The sequence below is a fragment of the Pelobates fuscus genome, chromosome 3 (assembly GCF_036172605.1).
Source record: "Pelobates fuscus isolate aPelFus1 chromosome 3, aPelFus1.pri, whole genome shotgun sequence".
In the NCBI taxonomy this organism is placed as follows: Eukaryota; Metazoa; Chordata; class Amphibia; order Anura; family Pelobatidae; genus Pelobates; species Pelobates fuscus.
The window spans coordinates 65,513,395-65,531,825 of NC_086319.1; the positions used below are offsets into that span (position 1 = coordinate 65,513,395).

The window sequence follows — 18,431 nt, forward strand, 5'->3', positions numbered from 1 at the left end:
GTGGTGCAAGGGGCAGTACAGAGGTGGTTATTACACAAAGAGTAAACACCACTAAAATGAGGAAATGGTGGCACTAGAGTGGGGGGTAAGGTGGGCATCTGTCACAAATTTACATTGACTACATAAAGTATATTTTCGATATATGTATTCAGTGTATTTGGGAGCAATTTAAGCCATCAAAAATATGACTTATTACTTTCCATAAAACATGGTCTGCTACAAGACAAAAAGAAAGAAAGAAATTTAATAAATGGTGGGTATTGACCAGAACCTGGTACAGGTAGCGAATTATCTGCATGACTGCTTGGACTTACGACCAGCTCTCTAGCATGGGGATTCGAGGGATTTCCCATGTTAGAGAGCTGGTCTATGTATGGGGAATTTCCCCGAACATAGACCTGCTCTCTAGAGCATGCTCTCTAGCACATTCTCACTTGACTTACTGACCAATTTGTTTTACAACTGAGTCGTAAGAACGGAACCCCGTCAGTAAGTGAGGATCATCTGTATTACAATAGAACCGAGATTGAACTACCTTTTAAAACAAGAGAAGGGAGCCCCAGAACCGGTAGTGACCATGAAGGGCCTGACAAGCAAGTATTTCCCCAAAACAAATTGCTGGGAACTCCAGAACCAATTGGTAATGTGAAAAAGACTGGCTGAAAGCACTTCATCAACCCACATTGTAAGGAAGGATGTCTTTCTAAGCATTTAAAAATACTTTAAAATAAAGTCATAAATAATTTGCTCAGCCAACTTCAGGACTCATCTTCTAACCATGGAATCTAACCCCCTCTTTCTATAACAATAGTTTGGAGATGAAAGGTCCTCCTTTGTTGGAGGTGAACAGTAGGCAGTCCACTGACACACACACGTATGTAAGCTCTATTAATGTACAAGCTTCACTGTACACATTTTGCGTCAATATTTCTTCATGGGGAATTTTCACATGACTAAGTTAAGAACTCTGAAATCCTCTTTCCTCTCACTAAACCTCAATGCAGTCTAATGAGGGGAGTTTTGTTTTGTTTTCATTATCTTTTGAGTTTCTGTTGGTGAGAGATTTTGTGATCAGTAGATACTTTTAACTGCCAGTAATATGTCTTTGTGAGTTGCATTATTAAGAAAACAGATGTTATCGATATTTTTGCACCTATTGAGTTTTGGACCACTGAATAAAGCTTCAAAAGTGTTGAGCCATGAACACAGAACGAATATAGCCACTCGCCTCCAAATATATATATGAAACCATCTTAGTAGACAAATCTTAATAGATAAGTGAGTGCACTGGACCTTGTGTGTATATATATATATATATATATATATATATATAAAAAAAAGAAAAAAATAATAATAAATACAAATATATATATTTGTATATTCCAACAAGGCCAGTCTTCTGTGCCAAAACAATTATTATTGTATATTAGTGCAAGAGTTTCATGCAAAAAAGTGACTATTCTGACTTCTGACTCTTGAATTAGAAATGCCATATTTACTCAACTATAATGAGCCATTAAATCTAATGCGCATTCAAATTTTGAAACCTGGAAGCCGAAAAATGTTTTCGCTAGCAAATGTAATGCCCATTTGTATAAGAAGATACTACTATACAACATAGATTTGATGGCATATTAGATTTGAGTATAAATGGCGCATTAGATATGACGGGCACACAATGTGAATTCGCCAGGGTGAAATTCGCATTCACATCACGACAAAGATGCGAGCTCCAGCTTTGCTGTCGCAGCGATGCAAATTTGGCCTGACGAATTTGTACTGTTTGTACTTGAATCTCATGTGCCATCGAATCTCATGCGCATTCATATTTTGTATACTTTATATTGCCAATATAAGTGTGTTAGATTCAAGTAAATACAGTATAACAGGAAATATATATATATGTGGGTTTGTGTGTGTGTGTGTGTGTGTGTGTGTGTTTATGTGTGTCTGTGTGAGACCGCTCTGTGTGAATATTTAAGAAAATGTGTTGCATGTTATTTTTCTAGCATAAAGCAGGTAGTATGCCAATGATCTTGTAATATAATACTATCATTTTACCTGAGTGACTATATTATAGTCATGTCATGTAGCCATTACCTTGTTGAAATGCAATCGACTTACTTGAAATGCTGAAAAATTGTTACAATATGAATAGTTTTACAGCATTATAAGAAGTTAAAATACACCAGCAATGAATAAGCAGCCCATTCACAGCATTGTGTTGTATATTTCCTCCAAATAAATTTCCATTATGTCAAAAGGCTGATACTGAGCATGCCTGTCTTTGCAGTATCAAAGCACAAGCAGTAAATCCAATCATTATAGTGTCTGTTGTGAGCAAAATTAAATGCATTTCAGTACTTACGTTAATGATACTGAAATAATGATGGTCTGGCAACAACTGTCATGAATTTTGAAACAGATTTAGGGACAGGGAAAACGATAAAGAAATGTTGAGAAGAGTTAGGGAGAGAGGAAAATAGTAAGAGAAAGAGGAAAAGGAGCGACAAGAGAAACAGAAACACAGAGGGACAACGAAAAATGGAGAGAATGAGAAAGAAATGCAAATAAATAAGGGGAGAGAAATGGATAAAAGAGGGGACTGGGGAGAAAAAAGAACGGAGATAGAGAGGACGGGCGAGAGTAAAAGGAAGGATGGGAGTGAGTGATAATAAGGGGAGAGAGAGAGAAAGTAGGGAGAGAGACAGAGAGAGTTGGGGTGATGGAGAATGGAGAGGTAGAGAGAGAGTGGAGGAGAGAGAGAGAAATTGTGAAGAAAGAGTATCCTTGTTTGCTTGTTTGTTTGTTTGTTTATTTTATTTTAAATGCCTGTTTTATAGAAGGTTCTCCACATATTGAAGTTATGAGTCACTGAGCAATGAAAACTAGTCTTATCTTTCCTGCTTATGGTTTCTATTGAACGGGGTAAAGGTCTTTCATCATCTACCTATGATCCAGGACCACTGCGCAACCAAACTGTGTGCTGAGTCAGTACCATGTGATATACTCTGAACAATGTTATCTGAGTCTATTCTTTAATAAGCTAGCGAGGTGCCTTGACGCAGTGGGGGAGGGTAGGCACCAAGTGTTTATAGATGTCTCTGTGGTTATGTTGACAGGGTAGAAGACTGTAGTAGAATTAAATACCCTAAATACGGCTGTTGCCTTTTAGTTACCTCATTTTAGCATAAAAGAATGGGCATTTACTTTGATATAAAAAAATATATATATTTTGTCATTCATTTTGAAAATCTTTATGGCATAAAAAAAAACAAAAAAACTTACAGGTCAAAGTTTGCAAATAATGGATATGTTTATGCACAATTATAACTTTTGGCCCTAAAAAAAACATCCACTACATGCCATCCTAATTGTTAGCCTTTAATTTTACCCTACCGTAGTAACTATGGCTGGTTTACAGTTCCAGAAAGCAGTAGCATAGGCACCATAACCACTATAGCACGATACAGTAGTTATGGTGTCCGAAGTCCCCTGATGCTTTTTAACAATAAGTGGTGAAACCATTTTTGAATGGTTTCACACTTCTCTACGGTTCCCACAATCCTTCTGATCTGCTGTATATAGCTAAGCGGAAGTTCCCTTTTAATATTACAAATATCAATATTGTCCATATTTTGATATTCACCATTAGCTTACTCTATTAAATATTTTAGATGTGTCATTATCTTTTTTTTTTTCATTGCTTCATAATGTAACATTTGTAAATGTATCTTTCTTTAAAATAATGTTTGTTTTACACTTAAAAGGGAGATTCTGCTTCTATACTCCATTATTTCGCTATTTTTTTTCCCCTCTGTCCTACAGCTTTCGAATATGTGCAGGAAAGGTTCTTTATTATTATCTTTGATTTTGTCTTCAATCTTTGATTATATGATTTTCCTCTAGCTTTTAATTGAGTGGGGGTGCAGTCTACCTGCCAAGAACATCAAAGGACAGAAAGATCTGAACGTTAATTTAAATCACGACCAAGACCTCAGAGACTATTGCAAAAGTAAGACTATCTTTACAGGCAAGCTTAAAAATATTTAAAGGCAATGGAAGTATCCTTCTCCTTCATTTTATATATTTTTTTATTTTCCCTCTGGCCACCACTTACTCCTTTTAAAATGACCAAGGTTGGATGCAGATGTTGCTTTTGCTAACGATGGTGAAATTCTTTTGAGATCCCGTCGACCTTCGTTACAACTATACTGTCTGAAAATCATCCATAGCCATGTTATACTTGACAAATTTTTGTTTTGTTTTGTTTAACTTATGTTGTAAATGCAAAACAAGTAAATGGTGAAAGCTTCATGTACACTCTTGATGCTCTATCTGTTCCATGACAAAATTCTTGTCACTGAGACTGTGCTTGAGATTTGTGTTGTATTCAACATGCACAGTAAAACATTTTTATAAAATATTTATATATTTAACCCCTTAAGGACCAAACTTCTGGAATAAAAGGGAATCATGACGTGTCAGACACGTCATGTGTCCTTAAGGGGTTAAAGGGACACTATAGACACCAAAACAACTTTAGCTTAATGAAGCAGTTTTGGTGTATAGATCATGCACCTGCAGTCTCACTGCTCAATTCTCTGCCGTTTAACACTTCTGACATCTAATGCACTTTGCATTAAATGTTAATTGCCTGTATCTACGGGTTTACTTTATAAAAGTGCTGATTTTAAGAGAAATCAAAATGTAGATAAATCATCTTAGGAACATCTCCCAGCTGTCAAGCAAGCAGCTAGGTGGGTTTCCTATCTCACTTGCTTTGCAATGTAATTTAAAGTGGAAATAGGTGCGTCTCGTTGTTTTCAATGCTTTTGTATGAAAAGCCTTGTTGACAGATCGCGAGGATCACCGTCTTTGCTCCATGTCTCCTATTGCTTCTGTTGGGAAGCATGTGATTGGAACACAAGTCACAAGCTTTACAGGAGAAGGATCAGAGCTTTAGCAAGGAGGATAGCAAAGAGAATCTCTCAAAGCGTGAAAAGTGTAATTAATTTTAAATCTAGAATTCCATGTGCGAAAAAATATTTATAAAGATATGTATAGTTTCTTTCACATAATACTAGCATATTGACCTATGCTGACCAGATCATATAGACTGATGGTGGTCAGATCAAACAGTAATGCATTATTTTCTATATATTTTAGAACATTTTTGTAGTTACATGATTTCAAACTAATCTAGTTCTCCTGTGATTTTGTTTTTAGTGACTCTATAATTCTATAAAATTGTAATTCTATATCATTAGGCAGTTCTAAGTCTTTTCTACATTGTTGAAAGGCTGGGAAATAATGACCCCACTTTAGGAAATCAAAATGCTGATTTTTCTATTGGGATAACAGGCTCCTGGCTACATTTCTAACTCACTAGGGGATGACAGGCGTTTAAACGTAGCATACAAATCCAAGATGTTTTACTTAAAAATGAAGACGTATTTTCTGCAATACATCATCTACTAATATATATATTGGAACTCAATAGGATGGAGATTTAGTACAAGTTCAAATGCATTTTTGAAAATATAAAATATGTAAAAGTTAATGTGATAGATATTTGATTATTTTTATAACTGTCTTTTCCAGGTTATAGTGAAATGTGGCAATCTATAGTTCCCCAAGTTATTCAGGGAAACATTGAATCCATAAAAAAGATTGTAGAAGATCATACAAATGGACTTCAAGTTATGGCCAGTCTGAGGAGCAGGTATGATTGCATTAGATTAATTACAATATAATTTTAGCTATTGTCCTTGTTCTGTTTCATCCATGCTCATTTGTTGTTGTTCTTACTTCGACACTTTCTTAACTACCAGTCTCATTGTACTGCATTACAGAATTTTAGAACTTTACAAATAACCATAATTATACATTTTTAAAAATGGTTAGGGGGGGTACGGCCTGCCCACCAAGCGAGCAGCACGCAGGGTGCCGGAGCTCCTCAGATTATCCTGTGATATAAGATTATAAAGCGTAAAATATTGAAGCAGCTAAATTTGACCCAAGGAGCAGTGATAACCTCTAGGACTGACTTATTTAGCTTTGCTCAGCTTTTTATGGTGCCTAAAGCTTATTGCGGCATGACACATGTACTGGGGCAAGAGACACGGATGATCTTCCACCTTATCCTCAACAGGACTACAGTCTGGGCCACGCCTCACACCTCACTCCTAACCCCCCTCACCCCCGCCAACAAAGCAAACCTGCAAGCTTTGCAGCACTCCTGACCCAAAGCCTGGCTCCGCAAGATGGCCTACATCCGACCTACTCAACTCTCCAACCTATGGCAACATTGGATGCTATCTTCAAGCTTTTCTGTGCAAAACTGGAGGCTGTCTCGAGAAGGGTGGCATCACTGATCGATCTGCAAAGGAGGCTTAGAGATTTCATGGAGAGGAGCTGGAGAGGCCTCTGCTGGGCAAGGTGGCTTCCCACTGGCTGATCCACTGGAGCGACACGCGGCACCCGACATTCGGATCGCCTTCCAGAGGCCTCCTCAAGCTGCACCTCCACACTAGGCTGGCATCTCAGGCTTCCAGGGTGGGCATTGGCTGAATGATGCAAATGGCCATGGGGACTTGCACTACTCACCACTGCTATCAAGCACTCTCCGACTGCATAGCCCATGGTTAATGCCTCCAATTTTTGGTGCTATAATTTTTTATCATTATTGTTTACAAATAAAGAAATGGGTAGGGCTGCACCAGTAGAGATAAATAGTCCCAAATAAAAGTCTCACTAGGACAGCGGTAGAAGGTCAGAGGTACTTGATAGAATGTAGATGTGTAGACTCTTCTACAGGAGTAGGTTCGTTGAAATGTCTCAAGATATTCGTATATGTATGGAGGCAAAAGGAGAGAGACGAGGGCAACCAATAGTGCAATAAGTCTGAATCCAAGATAAAATATAATGAAAAGTGGTAGAAAACTCACATTTAAAAGAGCTATGACCAGTTCTGGTGTGATGGGCATACAGCGGTATAATCCCCGCTTATGGGATATGCAGGAGAAGTGTGTCCGTCAACACAGTCTGGTTATCCAAAGCTCCAGAAAGGGATAAAAAGGCAACAATAGTGCTCTCAATTATGATAAAATGGTATAAAAATAGATACAATTATACTCACAAGCCTAGAGCAGAAACACTGGCATTGGTGGTATGATCTCCACCTCGGATTTCTTTGAGTACAGGAACAGTAAAATGCCAGGAAAAGTAAAAAAATAAAAAAGGTGCATATAAAATACAATAAAAAGAGGATTGGCACAGCAAAGGGACCAAAAGACTTTCATAGATTAAAATACACAATATTAAATAACCATTACGTGTTTCATCATATGTGGCTTTTTCAAATGGAATAGAAATAATAACTAGACAGGTGTTTATATAGGGGTACAATAAAATTAAATTGGCGCCAAAAGTACAATTAGCCAATCAGGGATTAGTAGAAACATAGAATGTGACGGCAGATAAGAACCATTCGGCCCATCTAGTCTGCCCAATTTTCTAAATACTTTCATTAGTCCCTGGCCTTATCTTATAGTTAGGATAGCCTTATGCCCATCCCACGCATGCTTAAACTACCTCACTGTGTTAACCTCTACCACTTCAGCTGGAAGGCTATTCCATGCATCCACTACCCTCTCAGTAAAGTAATACTTCCTGATAATATTTTTAAACCTTTGCCCCTCTAATTAAAGACTATGTCCTCTTGTTGTGTTAGTTTTTCTTCTTTTAAATATAGTCTCCTCCTTTACTGTGTTGATTCCCTTTATGTATTTAAATGTTTCTATCATATCCCCCCTGTCTCGTCTTTCCTCCAAGCTATGCATGCTAAGATCCTTTAACCTTTCCTGGTAAGTTTTATCCTGCAATCCATGAACCAGTTTAGTAGCCCTTCTCTGAACTCTCTCTAAAGTATCAATATCCTTCTGAAGATACGGTCTCCAGTACTGTGTACAATACTCCAAGTGAGGTCTCACCAGTGTTCTGTACAATGGCATGAGCACTTCCCTCTTTCTACTACTAATACCTCTCCCTATACAACCAAGCATTCTGCTGGCATTTCCTGCTACTCTATTACATTGTCTGCCTACCTTTAAGTCATCAGAAATAATCACCCCTAAATCCCTTTCCTCAGATGTTGCGGTTAGGACTCTATCAAATATTCTGTACTCTGCCCTTGGGTTTTTACGCCCAAGATTTACGTCCAAGTATATAAAAGACATCTGAAAACATAAATGAGATAAATACAAATACATTTTATTTGTATTTATCTCATGTTGATGGACGCACTTCTCCTGGATTCATACTTATTGCACTATTGGTTGCCCTCATCTCTCCTTTTGTCTCCATACATATACGAATATCTTGAGACATTTCAACGCACCTATTCCTGTAGAAGAGTCTACACATCTACATTCTACCAAGTACCTCTGACCTTCTACCGCTGTCCTAGTAAGACTTTTATTTGGGACTATTTATGTCTACTGGTGCAGCCCTACCCCATTTCCTTGTATTGCTTTTTAAATTTGTTGAAGGGTTTGAGGGGTTCCCTTTGTTAGGGATGCTGCCTGCTTACATATTGTTTGTTAATTAGCGCTGACCTATTGTTGTATTGTATGTAAGCTACAAAATTAACTATAGATTAGCATGTTACTATTTAGTTTTCGTTTCTTTGACTATTTTAATGTCAGCCTAAATAAAATATCTCATTCAACCTTATTGCCCTCTTATTAGCTGACATAACTTGCATCCACCTGTTTATTACTTTTAAAAAAAGTGCAGTTCTATCGCATACCCCACTATTAGGGATGTGCATGGACAAAAAATTTGTTTCGGTTTGGAAATTCGCGTAAGTAAAAAAAAAAATTGTCTGCTTTGGCAACTTGGACCAATGGAATTCAGTTCGGTTCAGAACTTCGGCAATTCGGAACCCTAATTCTAACCCTAAACCCTAAACCCTAACCCCTTACCCTTAACCCCTAAATCATAACCCCTAACCCTTAACCCCTAATCACTTCAGAAATCCGAAGCAATTCAGAACTTTGGCAATTCGGAACTTTGGTTCGGCACTTCGGGAATTCGGCATCCGAATGTCCGAATTGCGCAAAATTCATCCGAATGTACATTCGGTACTAAACTCAACTAACTCAGTAAATATTTTTGTTGCACCTCCTGCCCTCTGACATGTTTTTCCAATAAAAGAAACCTCTGAGGTTATGTTTGTATGTTTTGTCTGCATATATTCTCATTTGTAACTGTGGAAAGCCACATACATACATTTTCCATATAGTGTAAAGATTTATTGTCATGTGAAAATGTCTATGCACAAATCTACAGTTTCTCCAAACTACTGACTGTTGAGTTGATCAATTTTAAATGTGTTCTGCACTGTAGGACTACTTATTGATTTCTTGGCAACCATTGCTTTGCTTATGCATGGCATCATCACACATTACAATTTTCCAGGTTACTGATTGAGTAATTGATGCAACAATTATTTGTGCCTATATCAGGAAAGGGGATAGCTAAAATCTCCACTTACAAGGGCTAGACTGGGAATCTAAAGCAGCCCTGGAAAAAAATGTGTGCCAGTCCTATAAGTCATTATGCCACGGTAGTGTTTGTGTGTGTATGTGTAAATATATATATATATATATATATATATATATATATATATATGCTGAACAAAATTATAAATGCAACACTTTTGTTTTTGCCCCCATTTTTCATGAGCTGAACTCAAAGATCTAAGACTTTTTCAATGTACACAAAAGGCCTATTTCTCTCAAATATTGTTCACAAATCTCTCTAAATCTGTGTTAGTGAGCACTTCTCCTTTGCCGAGATAATCCATCTACCTCACAGGTGAGGCATATCAAGATGCTTGCAAAGGTTTGCCTTAGGCTGGCCACAATTAAAGGCCACTCTAAAATGTGCACTGACACACACATACAAGCTCACTACAGACAAGCTCACTGACACACATGCTCATTATAGACAAGCTCACTGATACACACATGCTCACTGACACACACTCACTGACACATACAAGCTCACTTCAGACAAGCTCACTGACACACACATTCAAGCTCACTACAGACAATCTCACTGACACACATACAAGCTCATTAACTAGCAGGCACACACACACCCACAAGATCACTCTCACTCACTAGCTTCAGTGTTTTTGAAACCTACCTTGCACTGAAGGCTGTAGAAGCCCTGGGAGGTGGAGACTCAATTTTCTGGCCTCTTCCCACTTCCTGCCGACGAGGACAGAAGCTTTTGGCTGGGGTGGAGCTAGTGTGTGGAGGTGGATCTTGAGAACAGGGGCGGAACTTGAGTGCAGGAGAAGTACAGAAAGCTCCCTCCCTACAGTGCTCCCTCCAGCCGTCGTAGCCTCTATGCCAGGGGTAGGCAACCTACGGCACTAGTGCCATGCACGGCACTCGAGGTGTCTTTCCACGGCACTCAAGGCTGCTAGAGCCAAACAGGGTCTGGCCTCTCAGGAGTCTCAGTGAAACTTCAGATATCTGCTAATACAAAGAGGTAGTTAAGGACAATCCTCAATTTATGTATTGCAGCATATAGAGTAAGTGATCTCAGATCACTTCCTCCCAGCACTTGTGAATGGGAATCCACACTGTAGTAGAGCAGCCCACGATGATGTTGCAGCTCCTGTCCTTGACCTGTACCTGCCCAGGCTGGTCCCCACTGGAACCCAGGGAAGCCACTCACAGTGCTAGATATACACAGACCTGCAGAATAAGCCTCTCCTAATTCAAATAATACGAACAGCCCACACACAAACATACACACAATCCCCACAAACGCAACACCACTAACAATCCACATACATGCACACAATCCCACATGCAGCCTCTCACATGCAAAACCCCAAACAGCCCCCACACACTACCAAACACACAATGTGACATATCCACCCACACACACAATTCCACAAGCAGCCCTCATACACAGTCCACATTCATATGTATCATACACGATACCATAAACTACTAATGAACATATACAATATAATAGCTCATACACGCACATGTTCTCCTCATCTCCCCTTCTCCTCACCTCCCCCTCCTTGTGTTCTCCTCATCTCCCCTTCTCCTCCCCTCCCCCTCCTTGTGTTCTCCTCATCTCCCCTTCTCCTCACCTCCCCCTCCCTGTGTTCTCCTCACCCCCTCCCTGTGTTCACCTCGCCCCCCCTCCCTGTGTTCTCCTCAACCCCCTCCCTGTGTTCTCCTCAACCCCCTCCCTGTGTTCTCCTCATCTCCCCTTCTCCTCACCCCCCCTGTGTTCTCCTCACTTCCCCTTCTCCTCACCCCCTCCCTGTGTTCTCCTCACCTCCCCTTCTCCTCACTCCCTCCCTGTGTTCTCCTCACCTCCCCTTCTCCTCACCCCCTCCCTGTGTTCTCCTCACCTCCCCGTGTTCTCCTCACCCCCTCCCTGTGTTCTTCTCACCTCCCCGTGTTCTCCTCACCCCCTCCCTGTGTTCTCCTCACCTCCCCGTGTTCTCCTCATCTCCCCTTCTCCTCACCTCCCACTCCCTGTGTTCTCCTAATCTCCCCGTCTCCTCACCCCCCCACATGTTCTCCTCATCTCCCCTTCTCCTCACCCCCCCGTGTTCTCCTCATCTCCCCTTCTCCTCACCCCCCGTGTTCTCCTCATCTCCCCTTCTCCCCACCTCCCACTCCCTGTGTTCTCCTAATCTCCCCTTCTCCTCATCTCCCCTTCTTCTCACCCCCCTGTGTTCTCCTCATCTCCCCTTCTCCTCACCTCCCACTCCCTGTGTTCTCATCTCTCCTTCTCCTCACCTCCCACTCCCTGTGTTCTCCTAATCTCCCCTTCTCCTCACCCCCCACCCCCCCCACGTGTTCTCCTCATCTCCCCTTCTCCTCAGGCAGCTGCAGCCTTATAGGAAGCGCCGGCCCTGCTTGGGGGCCCAGGCCAGCTCGGGGCCCCAAGCAATTGCTTGGTTTGCTTGCCTGGTAGCGACAGGCCTGGGGATCGGCACGATATGGGACATCACAATCCTATATCGGCACAGTGCTGCTAAAAGGTTGCCTACCCCTGCTCTATGCAGTAACAGCAGCCCCCAGCACTTTCCTCAATAATTCCCTTGGACTGTGATTTTTTTTATTGTATTAGGAATTGGTATTGGACCTACCTGCCTGGCCATAAGTGCCGCGATCCACCGGGAAATTTCCCGGTATCCCGGTGGGCCAGTCCGGCCCTGCCACTCACAGAATATTAAATGTAGCAGACATGTAAACAACATATATACTATTATTTTATTTCATAGCAGGAATAAAATGTTTTTGTTTTTTTGTTCAGTGCCTTTAATAAAGCACTATGAACAAGTAATGTTAAAGAAAAATACCTTGACTGATATGACACATATCTATGCTTCCCAGCCATTTTTTTTGTTGTCATAGTCTAAAAATAGAATTTTATCCAGAGTATTCAGGAAGTGAATTTTTTTCCTCCTAATTGGCTTGCTGGAGGATTCTCAAAATCCATTAATTATGTTATTATGAGTGTCTAGCTCTTAATCTGCAAAGTGATACAATGCAGAACATACACAGAGCTGGTGCACACAAATATTGATAGATATTATTGAATGCATGCCATCAATCTTTTCATTTAGGAAATAGATGTCATTCACGTGATACGTATGAAATACTTTGATTTAGCAAGTAAGCCTATTTAAGATATCCGTAGAGAATTGCTAAATACATCGATAAAAAAGGTTTTCCAATTATAAAACCAAAAACGAAAAAGCAGGTATGCACTCTAAACAATATCTTAAATTATTAGTTAAATGGACACATAGAGCATGTCTGGGTCTGTAAATGTGGGATCATGTCCAGGTGCCTGAAAAGCAAATTAAACAAAAGATCGATTGTAAATAAAAGGAGATTAAATATATTGTAGTAAGTGTTCCTGAGTGATGCCACTTGTTTTATTTAGGTTCTTTATCCAGACTTTTGGATAATGCTCTTGTTAAAGTGGCACTGTCACTGTCTGGGGATTTTGACAATTTCACAAAGACTCCTGTTACGGTTGCCTCCAGGCTGGCTGGAAGTTGGACCGTAGAAAGGATGCTCCTAGCACTCACCAAAGGACCATCAGAACCGTAGAAACCATAACTACTGCGTAGCCACCATAAGTACTGCAGACTCCACGAACCACCGCTTCTGGGCTGGTATCTCCAAAAATCTATCTATAACCAAAAATCACACAAATCCATCCAGTGGATAAAAAGTTAGACGGAAGTCCTTTATGACTGACCACAAGCACATTTTCCTGCCCAAAACAGTTCCATAGATTTGGGCTGTGCGGTCGGTCAATTTCATGCAGAAAAACGAATCTTCGAACGGGACTTAGTCTCTGCAGCTTAAAGTTCAGTGTAGGAGAAGGTAAGGGTCAGCGGTGTTCACGGAAATGTGTAGCTGATTTTAGTTCCATGAATTTGGCTACACACACCGCTGACCTCGTTCGAATGAACAAAGATGGCTGCGACCATGTGTTCGTTTGCACGAACTGCGGCCACCCAGCGCTAGGCAATTAACCTGCAGTAACCTCACAGCCTGGGAGGTAAATTGCCTGCACACTTCCACTTCTGGGTCCGCCTGTGTGGTACTTGGTTCAGTAAGGCCCATTTACTGAACCAAGTGGGAGAAAGCCAGGAACACAGTGTATTAAAGGTTTGGGGACACCGTCTTAAAGGGGCATTGTTCAACAAAGTCACAATATGTCCCCAGACGGTTCTTAAAGGGCCATACACACCCAATACAAGTCCATACGTTTTCAGGGGCACAATCTCCCAGGGGCCATAGTCATGAGGAAGGAGGCTGGCAAATAGGCTTCTCCACAACCCAGGGAAGCAGGGCAATTTGTCATTTAAAGGGCCAGTTACAAATGGCAGTTTGTAACAACTCCTGATGATGACATCACCACTGTGGAGTTCAGTCACTGGTGGGGCAGGTAAAGATGAGATTTTCTTAATTAAACCTGTCCCTTGTGGGCTCCACCATCTTCTTCCATCAGACCCTCTTCAGCATGCACGAGTGTTCAGCATTGAGGATTATGGAGGATCCAACGAGATTGTGAATTCTTTCATAAACAGAGCCAATTCCCTGTAGCTTTCACTGCTGACGGTTGTCGGGATTGACACTGTAGTTTGTCCAGAGTCTAAGATAGTCAGCTGGAGGAAATATACAGAGACGAACGAGTCCCTAATTTGTTTCTGTATTTCTCTTGATTGGGTTGGACTTGCAGGGAAAATTCCAACACAGTGAAAATGAGTATTTCATAAAGATTCTATCTTTATGAAATACTCATTTTTTTATTGGGATGGCGTGACAGTGCTGCTTAGAGCTCAGGATGGAGATATCTTAGAACAATGATGTCTAGGCTAGGCACACCATATAGTTCAGTTCTACTTTTCATTGATTTTTAGCTATTTAAATACGTGTACTGTGTATGTATGGAGGTTATCCATGCTATAAACAGTCTAAACAGAAAAGATGTCACTTCAAAAACATAAGTTGTTTTGTTGTGAGAAGGTTCTGTGATCTGTTTGTTGTATATTCCAGGTGTATTGATGGAAGCACACTGTTGCATGTGGCTGCATATTATGGAGAAGCAGAACTCGTTGAGGTGAGTGTTGGACAGTTGAGTTATTAGCTAATAATTTCATGATGCTATCACTAAATACAATGAAACTTTAAAAGGAATTTTAAACCGCATTTAACTGTTCCATAAACACCCTTCACTCCCTTGTAGGGTTCATAGAGATTTCCCTATTAAAGGGTCCTAACTGGGTCCTAACTGACTGAATATATTTAATCTAGAAAAAAGATAATTAACTTTCATAAGCACAGGACTGATGTAAAATACACCATAGGTCCTATTCATTAAACAGTGAGCTTGGGAAGTTGACAACTAATTTGTAAATTTTGTGTAAAAATGTTCTGTTTGGGGGGAGGCAGGGCTTGACCGCCATACTGGACGCATGCGTCTTGCATGAGCTACGTGCCAAAACCTGTTAAAATCACCTAAATTGATGCATTGGAAGCACATTACTTCTAGAGACTGGGACCTTGGAGGACGTGCCCAGTATGCACAGCGTGCTTCTCACCGCTCGCAGTGAAGCAAAAGTGAAAACTAAAGTGGAGGCCTAACTGAGAGCTGGGGTGTGAAGAAGGAGGCCGATGTTCTTGCCCTGTGTCCATTGGGAGAGGGCTATAACTGACTAGTCTTGTTCCCCACCCCCACCATAGAGGGTTATCCTGGCACCTACAATCACTGTCAGTCGGTTCAGTGGTGTCACATCTTGCTCTGTTCTGTGGAGATGTCTGGCCTTGGCTTCTGGTATCCAGTACTCTTTTTACAATTCTTGTCTGGTTTTCTTTATGCTGGGATTTCTGGGTTCATTCCTATAGTCCGTCCCTGGATTTCCCAGTCTCTTGGATTCATTTAAATGTTTGTTTTATTTGCCACAACACCAATGTACCCCATATTCAGCAGGTCCTACACTGCCTAATGTATGCTAAAACAACCAAAGAAGACATATATAGCACTTACCTGCAAGAAAGGGCAGAGACCTGAAACACTGCTGCAGGTCCAGGCTGAAACAAAAGGAATGATGGAAGACAAGATAAAAAATAATAAAAATATATATAAATTCATGTGTGACAGCTCTGGTGTCAGTATACTGCAAGTAAATGACAGAGAAAGTTCAATAACTCCTATAATTTGCACAATGCAGTGCACCATTAAATAGATCATAGATCATCTTCCAAGAACCCTCGTGTTAGTAAAATGATCCTTCACTGATAGCTGGCATAAGGTCCAAAGGCTTTCTGTCTAATGGAAAACCTGAGGTTGATGTCACAACCACTCTGCAGGTCACAAGCACTTAATTTAAATACTAATTATGCATTTCTGTCCACTGTACCGTTAAATGTGATAAGTATTAAAATGTTTTATTTTTTACCAGGATTTCAAGAGACACCCACCACTTATAGTTGCTAGGGTGCCTGCAGGTCTTGGCTGCCATCTTACCACAGGGGATTAAACCATTTTCAAATAGTTTAACTTCATAGTTGAAGGTTGGTGCCCGTCAGCCTCTCCTTCCCCATGCCCCCAGCTTCATTGAGGTATGTACCTTTCAAAGACAGTTTACTGATTAGAAAGTTCGTAATAGGTGCAATTTAACACTGTCAGACGATTATTGGTGCCAATTTTTCCCTGGAACATAGGGGAATAAGCTGATTGTGGCGAACATAACCTCGCCACGGGCTCCTGGGGGAGCCTGCTTGCCAGCCTACTGCCTCAGGACTATGGGCCCTTTAAAAGGCTCTGTTTGTGTGATTTGGGATTATAGTGTTCAGGAACCAGAGACCACCCGTGTTCTTGTTAAGCCCAATTTACACCTTTTAACGAGTTCCACCGCAGTGTTCTAATTGTTAGTCTGGGTGGTCGCAATTCGTATGAATGACCATGAGGTGGCGGCCATCTTGTTCACATGAACACAGGCAGCGGTGTTTAGTCGTCGAGTTCATCGAACTAAAATCGGACACTCAAACTCTGGAACACTGCAGGACTTTAATAATCGCCGGCGTTCGATTCTATACAACTTGGAGGGACACTGTTTGGTGGAATCATTCCCACGAATGAGAAGAACAAGCTACACACTGTAATTATGTTATGCTTAGTATTTTATGCACTTTTAAACTCCCAAAGAGACCGACCATTAGCACTGATTTCATGGAACGGTTTTGGGCACAGGACCATGTTTGCAGTCGGTCAAATAATTGACTTCCATGGAAAAACTGAACCACAGAGCCGATCTGGGTGATTTTGGGATATGTTGGTCACCCAGATCGGGTCTATCCGAGAATGTAACTTTTGTGGGGTTTCTATGAATTTTGGGGGTACTTTAGGGATGTTTGTAAATTGTATGTTTTTTTGTACCTGAGTGATAATTTAATTATATGTTTGCTTCTCAGATAATTATCTCTCAGGCACGAAGGATCATGGGAAGGATTTTCCTGTATTCTTGTATTGGAAACCCCTTGCATGGGCTATTGCATAAAAGGCCGTGTGTGGCCCCGAATAAAACAGATGATTGCCAGCATTAAGCCTTGGCTCATGTGTGGAGGGAACAGCTATACTGCCATATCATTTGCTCTTTTACTGGCTATACAGCGATACTCTTTTGGAGGAGAGGTCTTCCCACTGGAAGCTGGATCCAGGTGTTTGGTCCAGGGTGGGAATGAACGTCGAGAACCCAGCCAAGCTGCAGCAGCTAAGAGGGCTAGAGTGGTTATGGTGTCCGGTGCCGTGCTTATGGTGCTTGGCGAATACTAGGAAGCGCGATTGGCAAAGGTACCCAGGCTGGGTGCCAGGCGGTCCGCCATACTGATCTGCGCAATTTTAGTGTGAAACTATTTGGAAACTGTTTTACCCCTCAAAGTAAGACAACACCTAAGACCAGCAGGCACCATAACCACCTCACCTTGCAATGAAGTTATTATGTTGCCAGTGTTCCTGTAAGTTGATATTTTTTCCCCAATACTCAGTTTTTCAGTGAATAGCATGATGGTGGTGTTTTACAAGCCACCTTTGAATTAGCCTCTGGATATCTCAAAAAGTTAATTATTTGCCTTTAACGTTACTAGTAGAGCTTTTAATTTATTTTTTTCTTCTTTGTTTTTCAGACACTTTTGCAATTACAACTTGATGTAGATATATTAGATTACAAAGGGGCAACCGCTTTGCAACGCAGCAGAGATGTGAAAATAATGCAGGTATTATTGCATATTCTTTTCCTGTTTTATCGGCAGTCTTATAAACTATATCCAAAAAGGATAAATATTTCCACCAATGAAACCAACAGAAAAGCATTGCATGTGCTCAAGTAATATTGCTCAGGCTTGCTTGTGCAGTACTTCTTCATATCAATGGATGTAAAAGTTAAAAGAAAAAAAAAACTTTTCTTTTCTTCTTCTTCCCAGATGTTGCTAAACTACAACTCCCAAGATTCTCTGGCTATCTATGTAATTCAAAGAACCATGTGAGTTGTAGTCAGGGGAGGGCTGGCAGCCTTAGGCCTGGGGGGCAAAACCAGTCAAGTGGCCCATTGCACCACCAAATCAGTTCACCATCCATGCCCACCTTTTCCTGGTTTTATAACGGATATTGATGTTATGCTAATCAGTAGCTCTTTGCCATACCCGCTCCTTCACGGCTCTGACTTTCAATGTTGTCAGAGCGCAGGCTGAGAATCTCTTAGCCTGTGCTCTGACTCACTAACTGAGCTCCGGAACCACGAGGGAGAGGATATGATCTGACTGCACCTACTGCTGCTGCGCACCAGTGGACCACCAGCG

General features: G+C 41.0%; 1 protein-coding gene across 1 annotated transcript in view; it reads left to right on the forward strand.

Moving 5' to 3' along the window:
• The window catches only part of LOC134601622 (ankyrin repeat domain-containing protein 27-like), a 112,040-nt gene that overhangs the window by 19,790 nt on the left and 73,819 nt on the right, over window positions 1–18,431 (forward strand). Inside the window, exons 6-9 of the mRNA XM_063446139.1 lie at window positions 3,910–4,015; window positions 5,605–5,725; window positions 14,631–14,694; window positions 17,760–17,849. Of these exons, the coding sequence (XP_063302209.1) occupies window positions 3,910–4,015; window positions 5,605–5,725; window positions 14,631–14,694; window positions 17,760–17,849 (381 nt within the window). The remainder of the gene's footprint in view (window positions 1–3,909; window positions 4,016–5,604; window positions 5,726–14,630; window positions 14,695–17,759; window positions 17,850–18,431) is intronic.